Raw genomic sequence first — 24209 nt, 5'->3', positions numbered from 1 at the left:
TGTTTGCCTGTTTCGTGTGTGTTGAGTTTGAGGAGTTCATTATAGATCCTGAATATCAACCTTTTGTCTGTACCGTCATTTGCAAATATCTTCTCCCATTCCGTGGGTTGCCTCTTTGTTTTTTTGATTGTTTCCTTTGCTGTGCAGAAGCTTTTGATTTTGATGAAGTCCCAGAAGTTTATTTTCGCTTTTGTTTCCTTTGCCTTTGGAGACGTATCTTGAAAGAAGTTGCTGTGGCTGATATCAAAGAGATTACTGCCTGTGTTCTCCTCTAGGATTCTGATGGATTCCTGTCTCACGTTGAGGTCTTTTATCCATTTTGAGTTTATATTTGTGTACGGATTAAGAGAATGGTCGAGTTTCATTCTTCTACATATAGCTGCCCAGTTTTCCCAGCACCATTTATTGAAGAGACTGTCTTTTTTCCACTGTATATTTTTTCCTTTTTTGTTGAAGATTAATTGACCATAGAGTTGAGGGTCCACATCTGGGCTCTCTACTCTGTTCTACTGGTCTATGTGTCTGTTTTTATGCCAGTACCATGCTGTCTATGATCACAGCTTTGTAATAAAGCTTGAAATCAGGTAAGGTGATGCCACCAGCTTTATTTTTTTTTCAACATTTCCTTAGCGATTCGGGGTCTCTTCTGATTCCATACAAATTTTAGGATTATTTGCTCCAGCTCTTTGAAGAATGCCGGTGGAATTTTGATGGTAATGGCATTAAAAGTATAGAGTGCTCTAGGCAGTATAGACATTTTAACAATGTTTATTCTTCCGATCCAAGAGCATGGAATGGTCTTCCATCTATTTGTGTCTTCTTCAATTTCTTTCATGAGTGTTCTGTAGTTCCTCAAGTACAGATCCTTTACCTCTTTGGTTAGGTTTATTCCCAGGTATGTTATGGTTCTTGGTGCTATAGTAAATGCAATCGATTCTCTAATTTCCCTTTCTGTATTTTCATTGTTAGTGTATAAGAAAGCCACTGATTTCTGCACATTGACTTTGTATCCTGCCACGTTGCTGAATTGCTGTATGAGTTAAAAATAGAGCTTCCCTATAACCCTGCAATTGCACTCCTGGGTATTTACCCGAAAGATACAGATGTTGTGAAAGGAAGGGCCATCTGTACCCCAATGTTTATAGCAGCAATGGCCACAGTCGCCACACTATGGAAAGAACCAAGATGCCCTTCAACGGATGAATGGATAAGGCAGATGTGGTCCATATACACATTGGAGTATTATGCCTCCATCAGAATGGATGAATACCCAACTTTTATAGCAACATGGACGGGACTGGAAGAGGTTATGCTGAGTGAAATAAGTCAAGCAGAGAGAGTCAATTATCATATGGTTTCACTTATTTGTGGAGCATAACAAATAGCATGGAGGACAAGGGGCGTTAGAGAGGAGTAGGGAATTTGGGTAAATTGGAAGGGGAGGTGAACCATGAGAGACTATGGACTCTGAAAAACAATCTGAGGGTTTTGAAGTGGCGGGAGGGTGGGAGGTTGGGGTACCAGGTGGTGGGTATTATAGAGGGCACAGCTTGCATGGAGCACTGGGTGTGGTGAAAAAATAATGAATACTGTTTTTTCTGAAAATAAATAAATTGGAAAAAAAAAGTTCATACCCAGGATCTATAATGAACTCCTCAATCTCAACACACACAAAACAGACAATCATATCAAAAAATGGGCAGAAGATATGAACAGACACTTCTCCAATAAAGACATACCAATGACTATCAGACATTCAGACATATCAGACATGAAAGAAAGTTTATCATCACTAGCCATCAGGGAGATTAAAATTAAAACTACATTGAGATATCACCTTACACCGGTTAGAATGGCCAAAATTAGCAAAACAGGAAACAACATGTGTTGGAGAGGATATGGAGAAATGGGAACCCTCTTACACTGTTGGTAGGAATGCAAGCTGGTGCAGCCTCTTTGGAGAACAGTGTGGAGATTCCTCAAGGAATTAAAAATAGAACTTCCCTATGACCCTGCCATTGTACTCCTGGGTATTTACCCCAACGATACAGATGTCGTGAAAAGAAGGGCCATCTGTACCCCAATGTTTATAGCAGCAATGGCCACGGTCGCCAAACTGTGGAAAGAACCAAGATGCCCTTCAACAGACGAATGGATAAGGAAGATGTGGTCCATATACACTATGGAGTATTATGCCTCCATCAGAAAGGAAGAGTACCCAACTTTTGTAACAACATATACGGGGCCGGAAGAGATTATGCTGAGTGACATAAGTCAAGCAGAGAGAGTTAATTATCATATGGTTTCACCTATTTGTGGAGCATAGCAAATAGCATGGAGGACAAGGGGAGATGTGTGTGTGGGGCAAAATGGACACATGGAGGGTCGAATTGTGAAGGAAATTTCTCACTGTACAAGTTATTTTTAATTTTTATTTTTGAAACATGAGTATATTATTTATTTTTAAGAGGAAAAAAATAAAATGTTTAAACAGAATGTCTGATTTCTAATCCTTATCTTTTCCAGTTATCTCCATATTTGTAAGTTATACAACCATCCACCAGTTATGCCATTCAAAATCTCAGGAGTTATCTTTGCTTCCTCATCTCTCATATCCAGTCTATCAGTAAGTCCCCTTGACAATTTCTCCAAAATATATCTTTGGTATTCAATTGTACCTCCATCTCCTGTTCCACTCCTAGCCTAACCTACCATCCTCTCTTGTCTATGATACTTCAAATGCTCCCTAACTGGTCCTCTTGCTTTCATTCTTCCCTTCTAAACCGATTCTTTACTTGTAACCAGAATAATCTTTTAAATGTTTATAATATCTCAAATATAATGATGATCAGTTGCCATTTGATCTATCTCTGGGCCTTCCTCTCTGTCTTGCCTATTTTTTTTTCTATTTGGCCACTATTTTGCAACAGTGGCCTTTCTTTGTCCTCCTTTCTTCTTCTTAGTGCACCATCTTCTTCCTGCTTCATGGTCTTCTATCAGCTCTTTCTTTAAATCTTCACATAGTGGGATTATTCCAGACATTCAGATATCTGTTGAAAGGTCACCTGTTCAGAAAGGCTCTCTCTGGCTACCTCACCTAGCACAGCAGCCTCTTCCCCAAACCCTTTCCAGCATAGCACTCACCACTATCAGATTATTTCCTTCCTGGTGTGTTTGTTTAATGTCTTCTCCATGCATTTGAATGTAAAGTCCCCAGGAACAGGAACTTTTTTTGCCATGTTTGGTGTTACATTGCTGACTGTATAAGGGAAACTGGTTCATGATTTTTTGTTTCTAAGATTATTTAAAATGATAAATTTTTCCCAGCAGAATAAGAAGTCTCCATTCAAAGAACTCTTTGTGTGTGTGTGTGTGTGTGTATATATATATGTATATATACATATATATATATATATATATATATATATATGATTTTATTTATCTACTTGAGAGAGAGAGAGTAAGTGAAAGAGAGAGAGGGAGAGCAAGCAGTGGAGGAGGAGCTGAGGGAGAAGAGAAGCAAACTCCTCACTGAGCAGAGAGATTGACATGGTTCTGGGACTCCAAGATCATGACCTGAGCCCAAGGCAGATGCTGGACCACCCAGGCACCCCTTTTTATGATTACTAGTTTATACCATCAGGTTAATTATGAGTGTTGTTTCAAACATTAGGAGGAAAGGTCACTCATTATGTCTATATATGTTTATGAAAAACACCTCACATCTTAGTCTTTAGTGATAAAAGACTATAGCATACTCTAAGATGGGGAGATTTCTGCCCATATTTTACTGTTTGTTTGTTTCTTTTCTTTTTTTTTTGAAAGGAAACCAATTATTTATTAGATTTTTTTCTTAGGTACATTATCATTTCTGTTACTTTAAGATATATCATAAAATTATACAGTTGACTCTTGAAAAACACTTGTTGAAACTACATGGGCCCACATATATGGACCTTGCTTTTCTTAAATTTAGATTTAAATTTATTAACATATGGTATAGTATTGCCTTCAGGAGTAAAATTTAGTGATTCATTATATAACACCCAGTGCTCATCACAACAAATGCTGTCCTTAATATGCATCACCCATTTAGATCATTCCCCCATCCACCTCCTTTCCAGCAACCTTCAGTTTATTCTCTAAACAATGTTGAGTCTCTTATGGTTTGCCTTCCTCTCTGTTTTCATCTTATTCTATTTTTTCTTCCCTCCCATTATGTTCATCTTTTTATTTTAAAGATTTATTTATTTGAGAGACACACAGAGAGAATAAGCAGGGAGAGGGGCAGAGGGAGAAGGAGACAGCAGAGAGGGAGCCCATAGTGAGGTTTGATCCCAGGACCTTGAGATCATGACCTGAGCTGAACTCAAGAGTCAGACATTTAACCAACTGAGCCATTCAGGTGCCCCCATCTGTCTTCTTTCTTAAATTCCACATAAGAGTGAAATCATATGGTATCTGTCTTTCTCTGACTGACATTTCATTTAACATAATACATTCTATTTCCATTCACTTGTTACAAATGGCAAGATTTCATTCTCATTGCTGCCTGAGTATATTCCTGTGTGTGTATGTGTGTGTGTGTATATACAAGATATATGTATATATATATCACACACATACATACATATATATACACACATACATCCACATATGTACGTGATATCATACACACACACATATATATATATTATATATCATATATATATGATATATATATCTTCTTTATCCATTCATCAGTAGATGGGCATTTGGACTCTTTCCATAATTTGGCTTTTGTTGATAATGCTGCTATAAACATCAGGGAACATATGCCCTTTTCTATCAGCATTTTTGTATCCTTTGGATAAATATCTAATAGTGCAATTGCTAGGTCACATGGTAGTTCTATTTTAACTTTTTGAGGAACCTCTACATCATTTTCTGAAGTGCCTCCACCAGTTCGCATTCCTATCCATAGTGTAAGAGGATTCCTCTTTCTCCACACCCTCACCAGCATTTATTGTTTCCAGGGGTGTTAATTTTAGCTGTTGTGACAGGTATGAGGTGATATCTTATTGTGGCTTTGATTTGTATTTTCCTAGTGCCAAGTGATTTTTGAGTACTTTTCATATGCCTGCTAGCCATTTGTATGTCTTCTTTGGAGAAACGTCTGTTCATGTTTTCTGTCCATTTATTTATTGGATTACTTGTTCTTTAGGTGTTCAGTTTGGTAAGTTCTTTGGAGATCTTGGATAGCAGCCCTTTATCTGATAGGACATTTGCAGATATCTTCTTCCATTTTGTAAGCAGCCTTTTAGTTTTGTTGACTGTTTCCTTTACTGTGCAAAAGCTTTTTATCTTTTTATTTTTTATTTTTTTAAAATTTTTTAAAATATAAAACTATAAAATACTTACTTTTAAAATTTTTTTAACATCTTAAGTTATTTTTTTTCATGTTCCAGAATGCATTGTTTATGTACCACACCAAGTGCTTATATCTTGATGAAGTCCTAACAGTTCACCTTTGCTTTTATTTCACTTGTCTTTGGAGATGTGTCTAGCAAGAAGATGCTGCAGCCAAGGTCCAAGAGGTTGCTGCCTGTGTTCTCCCTTAGGATTTTGGTGGATTCCTGTCTATCAAATGTTTTTCACCCTTTCTCTTGTGATGTGACATATCATGCTGATTGTTTTGTGAATATCAAACCATCCTTGAATCCTGAGCATGAATCCCACTTGATTGTGGTGTATGATTTTTATTTTATTTTTTTATTATTATTTTTATTTTTTCCAATTTATTTATTTTCAGAAAAACATTATTCATTATTTTTTCACCACACCCAGTGCTCCATGCAAGCCATGCCCTCTATAATACCCACCACCTGGTGTATGATTTTTAAAAATGTGTTGTTGAATTCGGTTTGCTAATATTTTTGTTGAGGGTTTTTGCATCTATATTCATGAGAGATATTGGCCTGGAATTCTTTTTATGGTGTCTTTATCTAGTTTTGGTGTTTGGCCTCACAGAAGGATTTTGGAAGTTTTCTTCCTCGTCTATTTTTTGGAATGGAGAAGAATAGGTATTAACTCTTCTTTAAATTTTTGTTAGAATTTGTCTGTGAAGCTGCCTGGTCCTGGACTTTTTTTTTTTTTTTGGAAGGAGGTGGGTAGTTTTTTAATTACTGATTTAATTTCATTGCTGGTAATGTTCAAATTTTCTATTCCTTCCTGCTTTAATTTTGGTGCATTATATTTTTTTTAAGAATTCATCCATTTCTTCTAAGTTGTCCAGTTTGTTGGCATATGGGTTTTCATACCATTCTGTTACAATCCTTTGTATTTCTGTGGTGTTGGTTGTTATTTCTCTTCTTCATTAGTGATTTTATTTACTTGGGTCCTTTCTCTCTCTCTCTCTCTCTCTCCATCCCTCCCTCCCTCTCTCTTTGACGAGTTTGGCTAGAGGTTTATCAATTTTGTTTATGTTTTCAAATAATTAACTCCTGGTTTCATTGATCTGTTCTTCTTTTTTTTCCAGTTTCTGTATCATTTGTTTCTGCTCTAATCTTTGTTACTTCTATTCTTTTGCTGGATTTGGGTTTTGTTTGTTGTTCTTTCTCTATGTCCTTTAGGTGTGACAGTAGGTTGTTTATTTGAGATTTTTCTTACTTCTTGAGATAGGCCTGTATTGCTATAAACTTCCCTCTTAAAACCACTTTGCTGCTTCCCAAATATTTTGGATAGTTGCATTTTCATTTTCATTTGTTACCATATGATTTGTGATTTCTTCTCTAATTTATTCATTGACCCATCCCTTATTAAGCATATAATTTAACCTCCATGTATTTGTCTTCTTTCCAGATTTTTTCTTGTGGTTGATTTCTAGTTTTATAGTATTTTGGTCAGAAAATATACATGCTATGACTGATTCTTTTGTATTTGTTGAGACTTGTTTTGTTGCCTGATATGTGTCTATTCTAGAGAATGTTCTGTGTGCACTTGAAAAGAATGTGTATTCTGCTGTTTTAGGATGGAATGTTCTGAATATGTCTGTTAAATCCATCTGGTCCAGCTTGCATTCCCACCAACAGTGTAGGAGGGTTCCCCTTTCTCCGCATCCTCACCAGCATCTGTCATTTCCTGACTTGTTGATTTTAGCCATTCTGCTGGTGTGAGGTGATATCTCATTGTGGTTTTGATTTGTATTTCCCTGATGCCGAGTGATATGAAGCAGTTTTTCATGTGTCTGTTGGCCATCTTGATGTCTTCTTTGCAGAAATGTCTGTTCATGTCCTCTGCCCATTTCTTGATTGGATTATTTGTTCTTTGAGTGTTGAGTTTGCTAAGTTCTTTATAGATTTTGGACACTAGCAACCACTCCAGAAAACAGCATGTAGTTTCCTCAAAATGTTGAAAATAGAACTGCCCTATGACCCAGCAATTGCACTACTGGGTATTTACCCTAAAGATACAAACTTAGTGATCCAAAGGGGCACGTGCACCCGAAAGTTTATAGCAGTAATGTCCACAATAGCCAAACTATGTAAAGAACCTAGATGTCCATCAGCAGATAAATGGATAAAGAAGATGTGGTATATATACACAATGGAATACTATGCAGCCATCAAAAGAAATGAAATCTTGCCATTTGTGACAACATGGATGGAACTAGAGCGTATCATGCTCAGCGAAATAAGTCAAGCGGAGAAAGACAACTATCATATGATCTCCCTGATATGAGGAAGTGGTGATGCAACATGGGGGCTTAAGGGGGTAGGAGAAGAATAAATGAAACAAGATGGGTTTGGGAGGGACAAACCATAAGTGACTCTTAATCTCACAAAACAAACTGAGGGTTGCTGGGGGGAGGGGGGTTGGGTGAAGGGGGGTAGGGTTATGGACAATGGGGGGGTATGTGCTTTGGTGATTGCTGTGAAGTGTGTAAACCTGGTGATTCACAGACCTGTACCCCTGGGGATAAAAATAAATGTTTATAAAAAGTAAAAAATTAAAAAAAAAGAAAAAAATCCATCTGGTCCAGTATGCCACTCAAAACTACTGTTTTCCTTGTTGATTTTCTGTTGGGATGATATGTCCATTGATGTAACTGGGGTGTTGAATTCCTACTATGATTGTATGATGATGAAATGTCTTTGATTGTGCACTGTATTCTTTAGAAAACATTTTATGTTTAGTATTTAATTTTTTTTCCTCCTGCTCCTTGTCACATTAATTTTTTTTCTTTTCAGCATAACTGTATTCATTGTTTTTGCACCACACCCAGTGCTCCATGCAATCCATAGTATTTAAATTTTTAAAAAATCTTTCTCTTTAAAACAAAATTATCTAAAATTTAAATTATGTTGCCTTCTATTACATGATTTTTAATTATTTTTTTCTGTTTAATATTTAATTAAAAAATAGTTTTTCATTATTGCTTTAGGAGAGCATAGGAGACAATTATGTCTAACATAGAAACAACAAATACCAAGGGTATAATAGGATCTACTTGGGAGAATTTCCTCTCTTTATGTGGAAGGACTATGTAAAGGACATTTTGTGAACATACTTTATTTTGCCTTTGCCTATCTTTTTTTAACCAGAAATACGTTGAATCCAACATATTTACCACCTACTTGACCACAATATTTTTTATCTAGATTTGGCAATGATTTTCTATCAGTTATACCATTTTTCTCTTTTTGAATTGCAATATAAAATATGAAATAATTTCCTTACTGAGACCTAATAAATATGCTTATCTTCCCATTGTTTCTGTCACTGATGGAATGTTGATTTTATAAATCCCAGAAGTGGCACAGTGTCTGTTTAACTGATTTGTATTTGAACATTTGTACCCAACAAGTCTCAAGTCTAATCTTTGATTGTATCTTGTTGGCATTCTAATAATTCCCACTGAAAGTATTCTATAGCTTGGTTAGCCTTCAAATTCCCAAAGTACTTTCTCCATTACATCACGAATTGGCTGTGTATATCAATGTGTAAGAGGCTCCTATGTGAGAAGAGATATTTAAGAATAAAGGTAAGAATAATTAGTAATTGTTCTTCCCACTAGAAGGTGATTCTGCTGTGTAAGAGTAGTGTTGGACTGCTAGAGAAGTAAATGTTTTTATCTTTATATTAATGAAGAATAGAAAGGAGGAATAAATGGAAACATATTACTGTTCTTCTAGTGGGACATTTACTGTCATGGAATGTAATGTCAGAATTACAGTATAATTAGACTAATATAGGAGTTATGTATTGAGTGATACAACACCTTTTATTTGTTCACAATAATATATATCTAGTTATTCCAAGTATTTAAAATTAATTTATTGTGGATATACAAAATCTTTGGTAAAATACTAATTGTCTTGGAGATGTTAATACTTAGTATTAAATTTACCTATCACATAGTAACTGAGAGAAGTGAGGGATGTTAGCGGATAATGAATCCCATCTGTTAAAGAGTTAATAGAATAACAGAAGCTTGTGATTGAAAATAAAGCACAAGATACAGTGGAGGAACCTGCAACTTTTAACCTTAGAGGTACTTAAAGTTTTCTCTCTCTCTCTTTTTTTAAAGGGATTCTGATGCAGGGCTCAATCCCAGGACTCTGGGATCATGATCTGAACCAAAGGCAGATGCTTAACCAACTGAGCCACCCAGGTGAATTCCACCCCCCCTTTTTTGATGTCTTAAAGACAGCATCAGTGTTTGAAAAACTATGAAATAACCAGAACATAATAGTGTGCATCTACACACTACTTGGGAGTTAAGTAGAGAGGGATTTCTGATTCATTTTTCTAACAGCACCTTTATGCACAGAAGGAATGATAAATATTGAAGCCAATGAATGCTTAAGTAGAAGAGGAAGAAAGGGAGGAAGGGTGGGAGGAAGGAGAGATAAGAAAAAGAAAGAACAAAAGAGAAATAAAGAAATAAAGAGAAAGGAAGGAAGGAAGGAAAAGGGAAAGAACAAAAAAAGAAAAGAAAAAAGAAAGGAAGAAAACTGATTTGGGTGGTGCCATTTGTACATTTTTGTGCTTCGTTTTGCTTAGGAAACAATGTATTTGTCTATATATGTGCCTTTGTGATGTAAATTATCTCTTTCATAATTTCCAATTCAGACTATACATGGAAACCTCTGTTACTAATTAATCTATTTAGGTTTAGACACAAAAACAGGTATTTTTATGTTTTGAATAGATGTGCTGTTGTAAAAATTTCCATTGGTTTCTTGATTTGGGATTTTATTGCTTTTCTCTTCCTTCTTTCCCTTTTTCATTCTGTCTCATGTTACATTTAGTTATTGGATCCTTCTTACCCTACTTTCCACACTCCATATTCCACAACAATATTTAAAAACAGGTGCACTATGTAACTGAAAGCATGTGAAATACTGTTTTTTATTTTTTTTAAAGATTTTGTTTATTTATTTGACAGAGAGAGATCACAAGCAGGCAGAAAGGCAGGCAGAGAGAGTGAGAGGGAAGCAGGCTCCCTGCTGAGCAGAGAGCCCAATGTGGGACTCGATCCCAGGACACTGAGATCATGACCTGAGCCGAAGGCAGTGGCTTAACCACTGAGCCACCCAGGCACCCAATACTTTTTTGTTTTTTTAAGATTTATTTACTTGAGAGAGATAGAGAGAGGGTGAATGGGAGGGGCAGAGGATGAGATGGAGGGAGAATCTCAAGAAGACTCCACTGAGTGCTGAGTCTGATGCAAAGTTTAATCTCATGACCCTGAGATCTTGTCTGGAGCAGAAACCAAGAGTCAGAAGCTTAACTGACTGTGCCACCCAGGTGCCCCTGTGAAATATGTTTTAAATCACTAATATTTTGCTCTAGTTCAAAAGTCTTCAAACTTTTTAAGTTTTTCATTTCAGCAATAAAGAGCATGCACAAGCAATATTTACATTTTATTTGTATATATTACATTCAATCACACCATGATTCTATGTGAAGTATAAAAATTTCAAAAATAGAGCTTCAAAGAATGGGATATAATAATGCATGTATAGAATTTTTATTATTATTATTTTCATGCCACTAAATTATGCATGTTGAGTGACCACATTACCAATTTAAAGGCCACTGTACAGATAAGCCACAGATCTTAATTTCTCCAGAATGACCAGAATTTTATATTTAATAAATTTAAACCATAGACCACCTAGGTGGGTTGATATTCTACAGAGGAAAAGGAAATATTTCAAATAAGTAGGATTTTTTAAAGTCATCATTCCTAAGATATAATTTGCATATAGTAAATGTAACAATTTCTGGACAGTTTAGTAAATTTTGTGAATGAACAGACACTTGTAACCATTATTGTCAAGATATGGAACATTTCTGTCACCTTAAAAAACTCAGCCATTCCTCTTTGCTTTTTTTTCCCCCCAATCCTCACCTCAAATACCATTCAAATAAAAACCTGAAGAACTTGATAACTGAATTTAAGTTTTTTCTCAGTCAGAGACATTTTCTTTTGCCTCATGCAAATCATAAACAAGTCCATGGCAGGGGCATTTCATAGTCCCACGTGAGAGAACAGTTAAATAGAAACACAGAACTGAAGAAGCAGAAAAGTGTGGCTTCAAACCAGGGTGTTGACAGATAGAAATATAGAAGAATAATGGGTAGGTAAGATTTCTTAGGTTGTGGGGAAGTGATGGTATAACAGATGTGGCACATGCTGTTTTAGTTTGAAAAGAACTGTGATCTAGACACAAGAGACGGAGATAAACTCTCTACTTCCTGGTGTTCTGTAGGCAGAGGAGATGGAAAATGATAACAGCACAGTGGTGAAAGAATTCATCCTTCTTGGTCTGACACAGTCTCGAGATATTCAGCTCCTGGTCTTTGTGTTAATTTTAATTTTCTATCTCATCATCCTTCCTGGCAATTTCCTCATCATCCTCACCATCAGATCAGACCCTGGGCTCACAGCTCCCCTCTACTTCTTTCTGGGTAACTTGGCCTTCCTGGATGCATCCTATTCCTTCATTGTAGCTCCCAGGATGCTGGTGGACTTTGTTTCTGAGAAAAAGGTAATCTCCTACAGGGGTTGCATCACTCAGCTCTTTTTCTTGCACTTCCTTGGAGGAGGGGAAGGATTACTCCTTGTTGTGATGGCCTTTGACCGCTACATTGCCATCTGTCGGCCTTTACACTATTCAACTGTCATGAACCCTAGAGTCTGCTATGCCTTGCTGTTGGCTCTGTGGCTTGGAGGCTTCATCCACTCCATTATCCAGGTGGCCCTCATCCTCCGCTTGCCCTTCTGTGGCCCAAACCAACTGGATAACTTCTTCTGTGATGTGCCACAAGTCATCAAGCTGGCCTGCACAGACACTTTTGTGGTGGAACTTCTGATGGTCTTCAACAGTGGTCTGATGACCCTCCTGTGCTTCCTGGGGCTTTTATCTTCCTATGCAGTCATTCTCTGTCATATACGTGGGTCTACTCCTGAAGGGAAGAGCAGAGCACTGTCCACATGCACCACTCATGTTATTATTATACTTCTCATGTTTGGACCTGCTATCTTCATCTACACTCGCCCATTCAGGGCCTTGCCAGCTGACAAGGTAGTTTCCTTCTTCCATACTGTGATCTTTCCATTAATGAATCCTATGATTTATACCCTTCGCAACCAGGAAGTGAAAACTTCCATGAGGAGGTTATTGAGTCGGCATGTGGTCTGCTGAATGGATTTAATAACAGAAAGTAGGAAGAGGAAATTCTTGCTGTAAATCAAACATTCATTTAACAAATATTGTTTTTTGCTGAGTACCTCTTATTTGTCAGGTACTTTTGTAGGCAATGAAGGAGAGTTATGCATAATTAGGGAATGAGCTTGGTATGCATAAAGAATACTAAAGAAATACCTGAGTGTTTCTCATTTGGAGTATGATGAATAATTGTGAGACTTAGGGGAAAATATATGTTACTCTAAGGATCAAATCACTAAGGTCTTTTAGGTTGAGATAAGGAGTTCTATTCCAATCGCTGTAAGAATACATGTTAATATTTTAAGCAGGAGAGTTACTCATCCACAATTTTTTCTTCTATGGTTTAGAGCAACATCAAGATTCTGGGCAGAGATCAGTAAGCTGCAAAACACCATCAAGAGACAAATGTTATTCTGAAGACTTTTTTGAAAAAAAGCCTCTCTCTCCATATATATATAATATATCTATATATATATCTATATATATCTCAATTGATAGGTATATTCCTCCCCCACCCCAGTTTGGTAAATGGGAAAGAAAGTAAAATAATTGATTTTATAGAAAAAAAGTCATTAAATTATTTCATTTGATTTTTTTCAGAGCTTCGTGATTATTACTAATGGGTGTTTATAAATCCTCCCTGTATGTTAAACCTTGCCCTCAATTGATTTCATTCATTATGATAATAATAGTTATCTGGTACTATAGACTCTATTAGAGATTACATAAACTACTTTAGTTATTTTAAATGTGATGGGGTTTAGTGTGGGAAATTAGATACTTATAAAATCTTTTAAGGGATAGAAGACCATTTTTTATTATGTATATCCAGATATGATTTCCAGTAAAACAGTATAAAACTAATATGCCAAGTGATCTACCTCTGAAATAATCAGGGGATAGGGAAACAAGAAGCCATTTTGCCAGCTACTAACTGAAAGACTGTATCAATTAGCCATAGTCTGGGAATAGGAGCATGACAGAGAATACCTTTAAAGTTACTGCTTTCTCTCCAATTTTTTCTAAATTAAAGTTTTACATGAGTACATTTGGTAGTCATATTTTGGAACCCTAGATGCAAAGGTCCTAGAGGAACCTGTTTGTATGTTTTCAGATTTATTGGAAAACAAAACAATGGCAATAATAGTGGTAAAATGTAGGATAATAGTTTTGTAATTTTGAAAGTGAGAAAGGCCAGTGAAGTATGATATAAAAATAGTAAGTGAAAAGAAAAATACTTATATTTGATATGTTAAAATATATGTGTAGGTAAAATGTAAAAAACTGGAAAAATCTGCCTGTCACATAAGGATATGCAAATTATTTTCTCCTTATTTATAGAGGCTTGTATGGAAATAGAATTGAGTTCCTCCCTACTCCAGAATGGTACAAGGGAGCAACCATGCATAAAAATTATTAACTAAAAATTATAAAATGATAAAAGATTAATTTATTTAATACCCAGGAATCTTCAATAAATGAATATGAAGCAATTATATACCAAGAAGACAACTGGAAATGGGCAATTGAAAATAGTAGTTAAGGGACACCTGGGTGGCTCAGTCAGTTGGGCCACTGGGATCAAGTCCTGCATCGGGTTCCTTGCTCAGTGAGGAGCCTGCTTCTCTCTCTGCCTCTGCCTGCTTGTGTGCACTCCTTCTCTCTCTCTCTGATAAATAAATAAAAAAAATATTTTTTAAAAAAGAAATTAATAGTTAATTAACAAATGAAAAAATGTAAAAAGCTTGTAATTTTATTTTCAAAAACAGGTCATGAGAATACAGAGCATTGATTGTGGTTAGCTTGTAAAAGAAAGTTGCTCATGAATTATCAGCAACAGAAAAGTACAAAATAAAAATTATACGTTTCTATGAGGCTTCTAAAGAGTGGGTGAAGCAAGGAAGCCTTATTACTGAGATCCAGAGTGAGACAAAGCACATCCAGATGAGCAAATAGTTATGGCAGTTTTTCTATCTGTAGGCAAGTCATCTGGGCTGGATATGGGTACATGGAGAAGTGATTCTACCATACACTGAGATATTTGGTAGAGATGAGGAAAAAGCTCTAAGCTGTGGACAGATTGGTATTTGAAAAGGCTCCAAACACAAAAATAAATAGCCCAATTTTATAAACTTCTCCCCCAACAACCACTGACACCTATACCAGTAATTTGCTCAGAAAAGGGAGAGTGGAGAAAGAAATGAAAATCAGAGGGAATTTGTATATTCTCAGCCATTACTCAGTGCTTAGGTATTGATATCTATAGAGTTGAATCATTCAGAAGGGAAAACAATAATATCTGAAGTGTGGCTCAAACTCCTTCTAGCTCCATGTATCAGTAAGATAAAAGATCTTGCTGGCAATTGGCAGATATTGGAAGTAAAACTAATCTGAGCTAATTTCAGTTTAATTAAAGATTATTCTAAGCCCCAGTTCAACTAGACCTAGTTCCTAAGAAGGAATCTGAAGATCAGATCCTCATTCTAACTTCTTTTTATTTTTATTTTTTATTTTAATTTAATTTTTTCAGTGTTCCAAAATTCATTGTTTATGCACCATGCCTAGTGCTCCATGCAATACACGCCTTCCATAATACCTACCACCAGGCTCACCCCATCGCCCACTCTCCCCTTCCAGAGCCCTCAGTTTGTTTTATTTATTTTTCAGAGAGAGAGAGAGAGAGAGAGAGAGAGCGCATATAAGTAGGGGGAGCTGCAAGCAGAGAGAGAGGGAGAAGCAGGATCCCTGGTGAGCAAGGAGCCTGATGTAGGACTCAATCCTAGGACCCCAGGATCCTCACCTGAACCAAAGGCAGACACTTAACTGACTGAGCCACCAGGTGTCCCCCTCACTCTAACTTTTGGACAGAGGAAAAGGATTGAACTTTCTGAAGAACTAAGCAAAATAAAATAAAATTAAATACTATTCTTCATTTTCCATTGAAGATGGAAGTATTGGAAGTATTAGGAACATAATAAAAAAAATTAAGAGCTATGCCAAGAAAATAAAACAAGGAAGAGTATCTCAAAATTAATAGAAAAATATTTATAGACAAAAACTACCAGATGATATAATTATCAGACAAAGACTTTAGAAAACTACTATAAATACATAAAATAAGTGATAAATGAATAAGTAGATGAGGATTTTGATAGAGAAGTATGAACTCTAAATATTAATGGATATGCTAGATTTGAAAATAACAAGTTTTGAAATTCAAAGAAAGGATTTAGATGGGATGAATGACCAAAACTGTGGACAATGCATACAGAATGACCAAAGATGGTGAGACAGGTTATTAGAAATAATCCAAGCTGAAGTATAGATAAAAGATTAAAAATATTAATAGTATTAATATACTTTGGGGCAAGATCAAATGGTAAAATATATATGTAATTGGGATTCCAGAAGAGGAGAAAAAGAATGGGACAAGGAACAGAAATAACTGCCAAGAATTCATAAAAACATTATCCCAGATACTATGAAACTCAGCAAAATCCAAGCAGTATAAATACAAATAAGACCACAGTATAATAGGTGCTAACCAAATATGAAAAGAATTTTTTTTAAGATTTCACTTTAGTTTATTTTGAGCAAGAGAGAACACATGAGCAGGAAGAGGTGAAGGGAGAGGGAGAGAGATATAATCACAAGCACACTCCACACTGAGCACAGAGCCTGCCCAGTGTTCAATTCCACAACCCTGAGATCATGACCTGAGCCAAAATCAAGAGTCAGATGCTTAACACCCATGCACCCCTGAGAAGAAAATCTTAAAAGCAGTGCAGGAAAAACAAAAAACAAACAACAACAACAAAACCAGTTCAGAGGAGTGGCAAGAATGATAGTTGACATTTTATCAGAAACAATGGACAACATCTCAGTGAAATGCAGTATTTAAAATTCTTAAAGAAGAAAAACAAACTGTGAGGCTAAAATTCCATATCTAGTGAAAATAAACTTTGAAAAGAAAGGTTCAACATGCATTTTATTATTCATAAAAGCTGGGAATTTGTTGCCAGCAGACCTACATAAAAAAATCATGCCAAAGGAAATTCAGGTCAACAGGAAAATATGGAAGATGGAAATCCAAATTAATGAGGAAGAATGAAAAGATCTGGAAATGGCAAATCAGTGTGTAAAAGTGGCAAAAGTCCATTTTTACCTTGTATTATTTACTTTGTAAGATAATTATCTGCCTAAAAAGATAAGGTATTATGGGGCTTATAACATAAAGAAGTAAAATATATGACAATAATAGCACAGAAGACTTAAATGAGGATAAAAGATATAATATATATAGTAAAATACAGTCTTCATGAAGTATCCTTGAATAACAATTTGGAATGATTGGTAAGCTACAGATGAATATTGTAATCACTAGAGAGCATCCACACACAAAAAAATAATACACAGAGACATTATTTCTAATAACATCTTCACAGGAGAGAAAATGGAATATTAAAAAAAAATTCAATCCAAAAGAAGGAAAAAAATCCAAAGGAATGGAGAATAATGGGACAAAATATAATGAAATCAAATATAAATGGACCACATACAAATTAAAAAACATTTTCAGACTGTATGAAAGAACGAGATTCAAGTATATACTTTTTACAAGATATAAGATATCAATTCTTAAATATAAAGTCACAGATATGCTTTAAGTATGTGGGTGGAGAATAATGCCACAGGTGATGTTTAATTTTATGTGTCAACTGGCTATGGGTCTTCAGATTAAACATTATTTCTGATGTATCTGAAATAGTGTTATCATGAGATTACTATTTGAATTGGTGGACTCAGTAAAGTAGATTGCCCTTCAAAACGTGGGTGAGGGTCATTCAATCCACTGAGGGCCTGAATAGCAAAAAAGGCAGAGGGTGCAGGAATTCTCTCTTTTCTTCCTTGCTTCATTGATTGAGCTGATACATCTCATTTCATCTCTTCTAGTTCTTGGACTGGAAATTATGCCACCAGCTACCCAGGTTCTCAGACCTTTGAACTTGGACTGAATGACATGACTGGCTTTCCTGGGTCTTCATTTAGCAGATGGCAGATTATAGAACTTCCTCACTTCCATAACCACATGAACCAAATCATTATCATAAACCACCTCCCTCTTTCCTTCTCTCCCTCTTGCTTTCTTTCTCTTAATTATGTATCTATCCTACTGGTTCTGTTTCTCTGGAGAACCCAATATGTCTTGTAAGCATTAACCATGTCATGGTATGGTTGTGTTAATAACAAAGTAAACTTCATGGACCTAAAGTTAATCCGTATTTATAAAATAATTTCATAGTGATAAAAATATCAATTCATCAAGACATACAATCTTAAATATGATTCTTCTAGTAACAGAACTTAAACAATTTATGCATGAATACGGACATGTATAAATAAAGAAGTGGAGAACACAAAAGCATAGACTGAGATTTTAATAAAATTTTTTTAAATTTGTAGGACATGTGATAAAAAACCAGTAGACTATGGACTCTGAAAAACAGTCTGAGGGGTTTGAAGTGGCGGGGGGGTGGGAGGTTGGGGTACCAGGTGGTGGGTATTATAGAGGGCACAGCTTGCATGGAGCACTGGGTGTGGTGAAAAAATAATGAATACTGTTTTTCTGAAAATAAATAAATTGGAAAAAAAAAACCAGTAGAGGTATGGAAGAATTGAACAACACTAAACAATGTAACCTAGTTGCTATTTATAGAGTATTGCACTCTACAATGAGGAACACAAATACTTTTCAGGTCCACACAAGACATTTGTCAAGATAGAGGATATGCTGGTACAGAAAAAAAGTCTCAGTATATTTCATACAAAATATTTTTCTGACCACAATGGAGTTGAATTTAAAATAATTCAGAAAAAAACTATATACTTGTGATTTAAGCCAGACACTTTTATTTTTTTAATTTATTTTTAATTTATTTTCAGCATAACAGTATTCATTATTTTTGCACACACCCAGTGCTCCATTGCAAGCCGTGCCCTCTATAATACCCACCACCTGGTATCCCAACATCCCACCCACCCCCGCCACTTCAAACCCCTCAGATTGTTTTTCAGAGTCCATAGTTTCCCATGGTTCACCTCCCCTTCCAATTTCCCCCAACTCCTTCTCCTCTCTAACTCCCCTTGTCCTCCATGCTATTTGTTATGCTCCACAAATAAGTGAAACCATAGGATAATTGACTCTCTCTGCTTGACTTATTTCACTGAGCATAAGCTCTTCCAGTCCCATCCATGTAGTAGTATTTTTCAATAAATGTTTGGTAGATTTCAATAGAGGAGACATCTGGGTCTGAAATTTTCTTCATGGGAAGATTTTTAGGTACAAATTGAATATCTTTTTTTTTTTTTTTTTTTTTTGGATTTATTTATTTATTTATTTATTTATATTAGCATTTTTTTTCCAATTTATTTATTTTCAGAAAAACAGTATTCATTATTTTTTCACCACACCCAGTGCTCCATGCAAGCTGTGCCCTCTATAATACCCACCACCTGGTACCCCAACCTCCCACCCCCCCGCCACTTCAAACCCCTCAGACTGTTTTTCAGAGTCCATAGTCTCTCATGGTTCACCTCCCCTTCCAATTTACCCAAATTCCCTACTACTCTCTAACGCCCCTTGTCCTCCATGCTATTGGTTATGCTCCACAAATGAGTGAAACCATATGATAATTGACTCTCTCTGCTTGACTGATTTCACTCAGCATAATCTCTTCCAGTCCCGTCCATGTTGCTACAAAAGTTGGATATTCGTCCTTTCTGATGGAGGCATAATACTCCATAGTGTATATGGACCACATCTTCCTTATCCATTCATCCGTTGAAGGGCATCTTGGTTCTTTCCATAGTTTGGCGACTGTGGCCATTGCTGCTATAAACATTGGGGTACAGATGGCCCTTCTTTTCACGACATCTGTATCTTTGGGGTAAATACCCAGGAGTGCAATTGCAGGGTCGTAGGGAAGCTCTATTTTTAATTTCTTGAGGAGATTCCTCAAATTGAATATCTTTAATAAATACACAGCTATTCAACCTACTTCTTCTAGAATTAACTTTGGTAGTTAATGTCCACCTGACCATCACTCCCATTTAAAAATAGCAGTATTTTTCTCAAGATTTTGCCAATGCACTGTTATATTTTTATTATCACACTCATTACTCTCTGACATTCTCTTTCCTACTTGTTTCTTGTCTCCCTGTGGTAAAATTTAAAATTCCAAAGATCAGGGATGTTGTTTGTCTTGTCTATACTGCATTGTGGACACTTAAAATACTACCTGGTTCATGGGAGACAGTAAGTGATTGTTGAATTAGTATAGAATATAATGGAAGGTCAAAAAACTCAGAGATAAATTGTGCAGTACCTTAATATTAAAACAACAACAACAACAAAAAACAAAACCCAGGGCTTCTGGGTGGCACAGTCAGTGTGTGAATAACTCTTGGTTTCAGCTCAGGTTGTGATCTCAGGGTCATGAGATGGAGCCCCTTGTAGGGTGCTCAGTGTTGAGTCTGCTTGAGATTCTCTTTCCTACTCCCTCTGCCCCTCTTGCTCATGCTCTCTCTCAAGTAAATAAATCTTTAAACAAAACAAATGAAAAATACCCCATCTATAGGTGGGAATACACACTGAGAAAGGTAGTATTACTTTCCAAAGTCATAGAACATTTACAGATTAAAGATAACACAATGTTCTTAGCTTTTTACTTTATATTTGGCAATTTTTTCACTGTAATGGGTTATTTTTGTGTATATGATTTTGATCAGTAAATCAGCTATGCACTATCTTAAGTCAATCTGAGGATACAACTTTTGAAAATGTTTTTGTTCATTTGTTTTTTCTGAAGTTGTAAATCTAACATGATAAAGCTTTCTCAGCTGGGTTAAAGATACTCCATTCTGAGAATTAGTTTAGATCTTCAGCTTAATTTTATCCTATGTATTCGGGTGAATATTAAAAAGTGGGAAAGTCCCAAATCATAATTACATAAAATACCACATTTTTAAGAGTCTTTTGTGGCAGGACTCTAACCTACTCCAGGATGGGGCTATTATTCCACAATTATATATTATTATGTGTAATTAATAATTATTAATTATTTATAAAATTATATGACATTATTATATATAGTATATAATAACCTTTCCACTTATGTCTCCTTTCTCTGTTTTCCTGTTCTATATTTTGATCATTCTAACTCTCCTTAGCTCTTTTTTTCTCTCCCCTTTTTCTTCTTTTCACAGTGTGGTATTGAGCTGAAAACAGATTAGGACAAATACATATTTGATTATGAATTATAGTTAGTTCACAGAGATTTGTGTTCATTATTTCAATTGCAAAGTGACTCATAAACTCAGATTTCCCTTTAATGCAAAATAATAAAAACTGGTATAAAAAAGTTGATTGTAATTGCTCCGAACCCTAATTTATTTTAATAATCTTCAATACAGAATATAAAGTTATTCTTTTTTGTTTTTGCTGAGCTGAGTAAAAGTGAATAAACAACAAATAATGAGATCATGATACGTTTTCTATTTTGAAAGTCACTTTCCCTTGAGTAAATGGTCTATCTTACACCAAACAGTTTTTTTTCTATAAGAAGAATTATGTCTTCTAATATAAACATTATTTATATTCTGTTTATGAATTCATCACCAGCAAAATACTGATTCTTACATACTCATTACTGACTTGCACACTTTATTTGATTTCAGGGACAGATCACGGTGATGTTAGAAAATGAGTAAAGCACTTGCCTGGAGTGCAAGATCTTAAGGGAATTGCAAAAATCCCAATAACTTAGTAATAAAGATAAATAATATTTTATAAGACTCCACCCCCAAACTACTAGAACTCATACAGCAATTCAGCAACGTGGCAGGATACAAAGTCAATGTACAGAAATCAGTGGCTTTCTTATACACTAATAATGAAAATACAGAAAGGGAAATTAGAGAATCAATTCCATTTACTATAGAACCAAGAACCATAAGATACTTGGGAATCAGCCTAACCAAAGAGGTAAAGGATCTGTACTCAAGGAACTACAGAACACTCATGAAAGAAATTGAAGAAGACACAAAAAGATGGAAGACCATTCCATGCTCTTGGATCGCAAGAATAAACATTGTTAAAATGTCTATACTGCCTAGAGCAATCTATACTTTTAATGCTATTCCGATCAAAATTCCACAGGTATTCTTCAAAGAGCTGGAGCAAATAATCCTAAAATTTGTATGGAATCAGAAGAGACCCTGAATCGCTAAGGAAATGTTGAAAAACAAAATAAAACTGGGGCATCACGTTACCTGATTTCAAGCTTTACTACAAAGCTGTGATCACCAAGACAGCATGGTACTGGCATAAAAACATACACATAGACCAGTGGAACAGAGTAGAGAGCCCAGATATGGACCCTCAACTCTATGGTCAAATAATCTTCGACAAAAGAGGAAAAATACACAGTGGAAAAAAGTCTTTTCAATAAGTGGTGCTGGGAAAACTGGGCAGCTATATGTAGAAGAATGAAACTCAACCATTCTCTTAATCCATACACAAATATAAGCTCAAAATGGATAGAAGACCTCAGTGTGAGACAGGAATCCTAGAGGAGAACATAGGCGGTAATCTCTTTGATATCAGCCACAGCAACTTCTTTCAAGATATGTCTCCAAAGGCAAAGGAAACAAAAGCGAAGATGAACTTCTGGGACTTCATCAAAATCAAAAGCTTCTGCACAGCAAAGGAAACAGTCAAGAAAACAAAGAGGCAATCCACGGAATGGGAGAAGATATTTGCAAATGACAGTACAGACAAAAGGTTGATATCCAGGTTCTATAATGAACTCCTCAAACTCAACACACACAAAACAGACAATCTTATCAAAAAATGGGCAGAAGATGTTGCTGCGGCTGAGGTCGAAGAGGTTGCTGCCTGTGTCCTCCTCAAGGATTTTGATGGATTCCTTTCTCACATTGAGGTCCTTAATCCATTTTGAGTCTATTTTTATGTGTGGTGTAAGGAAATGGTCCAATTTCATTTTTCTGCACGTGGCTGTCCAATTTTCCCAACACCATTTATTAAAGAGGATGTCTTTTTTCCATTGGACATTCTTTCCTGCTTTGTCAAACATCGCCAACGGCAAGGGAAGCAAAGGCAAAAATGAACTATTGGGATTTCATCAAGATCAAAAGCTTTTGCACAGCAAAGGAAACAGTTAACAAAATCAAAAGACAACTGACAGAATGGGAGAAGATATTTGCAAACGACATATCAGATAAAGGACTAGTGTCCAAAATCTATAAAGAACTTAGCAAACTCAACACCCAAGAACAAATAATCCAATCAAGAATGGGCAGAGGACATGAACAGACATTTCTGCAAAGAAGACATCCAGATGGCCAACAGACACATGAAAAAGTGCTTCATATCACTCGGCATCAGGGAAATACAAATCAAAACCACAATGAGATATCACCTCACACCAGTCAGAATGGCTAAAATCAACAAGTCAGGAAATGACAGATGCTGGCGAGGATGCGGAGAAAGGGGAACCCTCCTACACTTTTGGTGGGAATGCAAGCTGGTGCAACCACTCTGGAAAACAGCATGGAGGTTCCTCAAAATGTTGAAAATAGAACTGCCCTATGACCCAGCAATTGCACTACTGGGTATTTACCCTAAAGATACAAACGTAGTGATCCAAAGGGCACGTGCACCCGAATGTTTATAGCAGCAATGTCCACAATAGCCAAACTATGGAAAGAACCTAGATGTCCATCAACAGATGAATGGATCAAGAAGATGTGGTATATATACACAATGGAATACTATGCAGGCATCAAAAGAAACGAAATCTTGCCATTTGCGACAACATGGATGGAACTAGAGCGTATCATGCTCAGCGAAATAAGTCAAGAGGAGAAAGACAACTATCATATGATCTCCCTGATATGAGGAAGTGGTGATGCAACATGGGGGCTTAAGTGGGTAGGAGAAGAATCCATGAAACAAGATGGGATAGGGAGGGAGAAAAACGATAAGTGACTCTTAATCTCACGAAACAAACTGTGGGTTGCTGGGGGGAGGGGGGTTGGGAGAAGGGGGGTAGGGTTATGGACATTGGGGAGGGTATGTGCTTTTGGGTAAATTGGAAGGGGAGGTGAACCATGAGAGACTATGGACTCTGAAAAACAATCTGAGGTGTTTGAAGTGGTGGGGGGGTGGGAGGTTGGGGTACCAGGTGGTGGGTATTATAGAGGGCACGGCTTGCATGGAGTACTGGGTGTGGTGAAAAAATAATGAATACTGTTTTTCTGAAAATAAATAAATTGAGAAAATAAAAATAAAATAAAATTAAATTAAATTAAAAAAATGGGCAGAAGATATGGACAGACACTTCTCCAATCAAGACATACAAATGGCTATAAAACACATGAAAAAATGTTCATCATCACTAGCCATCAGGG

The 24209-nt window shown here is 36.1% G+C and overlaps 1 protein-coding gene across 1 annotated transcript; it reads left to right on the top strand.

Annotated features, from left to right (window-relative positions):
- The first annotated feature begins 11768 nt into the window (after nucleotides 1-11768).
- On the top strand, nucleotides 11769-12695 carry LOC122893459 (olfactory receptor 4N4C). The gene has a single exon (XM_044230458.1). It carries the CDS (start codon nucleotides 11769-11771, stop codon nucleotides 12693-12695), a length of 927 nt encoding a protein of 308 aa, XP_044086393.1.
- The last annotated feature ends 11514 nt before the right edge of the window (nucleotides 12696-24209 follow it).

Source organism: Neovison vison, chromosome 13 (assembly GCF_020171115.1).
Source record: "Neovison vison isolate M4711 chromosome 13, ASM_NN_V1, whole genome shotgun sequence".
Lineage (NCBI taxonomy): Eukaryota > Metazoa > Chordata > Mammalia > Carnivora > Mustelidae > Neogale > Neogale vison.
The sequence above is the reverse complement of the archived record's forward strand: the minus strand, read 5'-3'. Positions and strand labels throughout refer to the sequence as shown.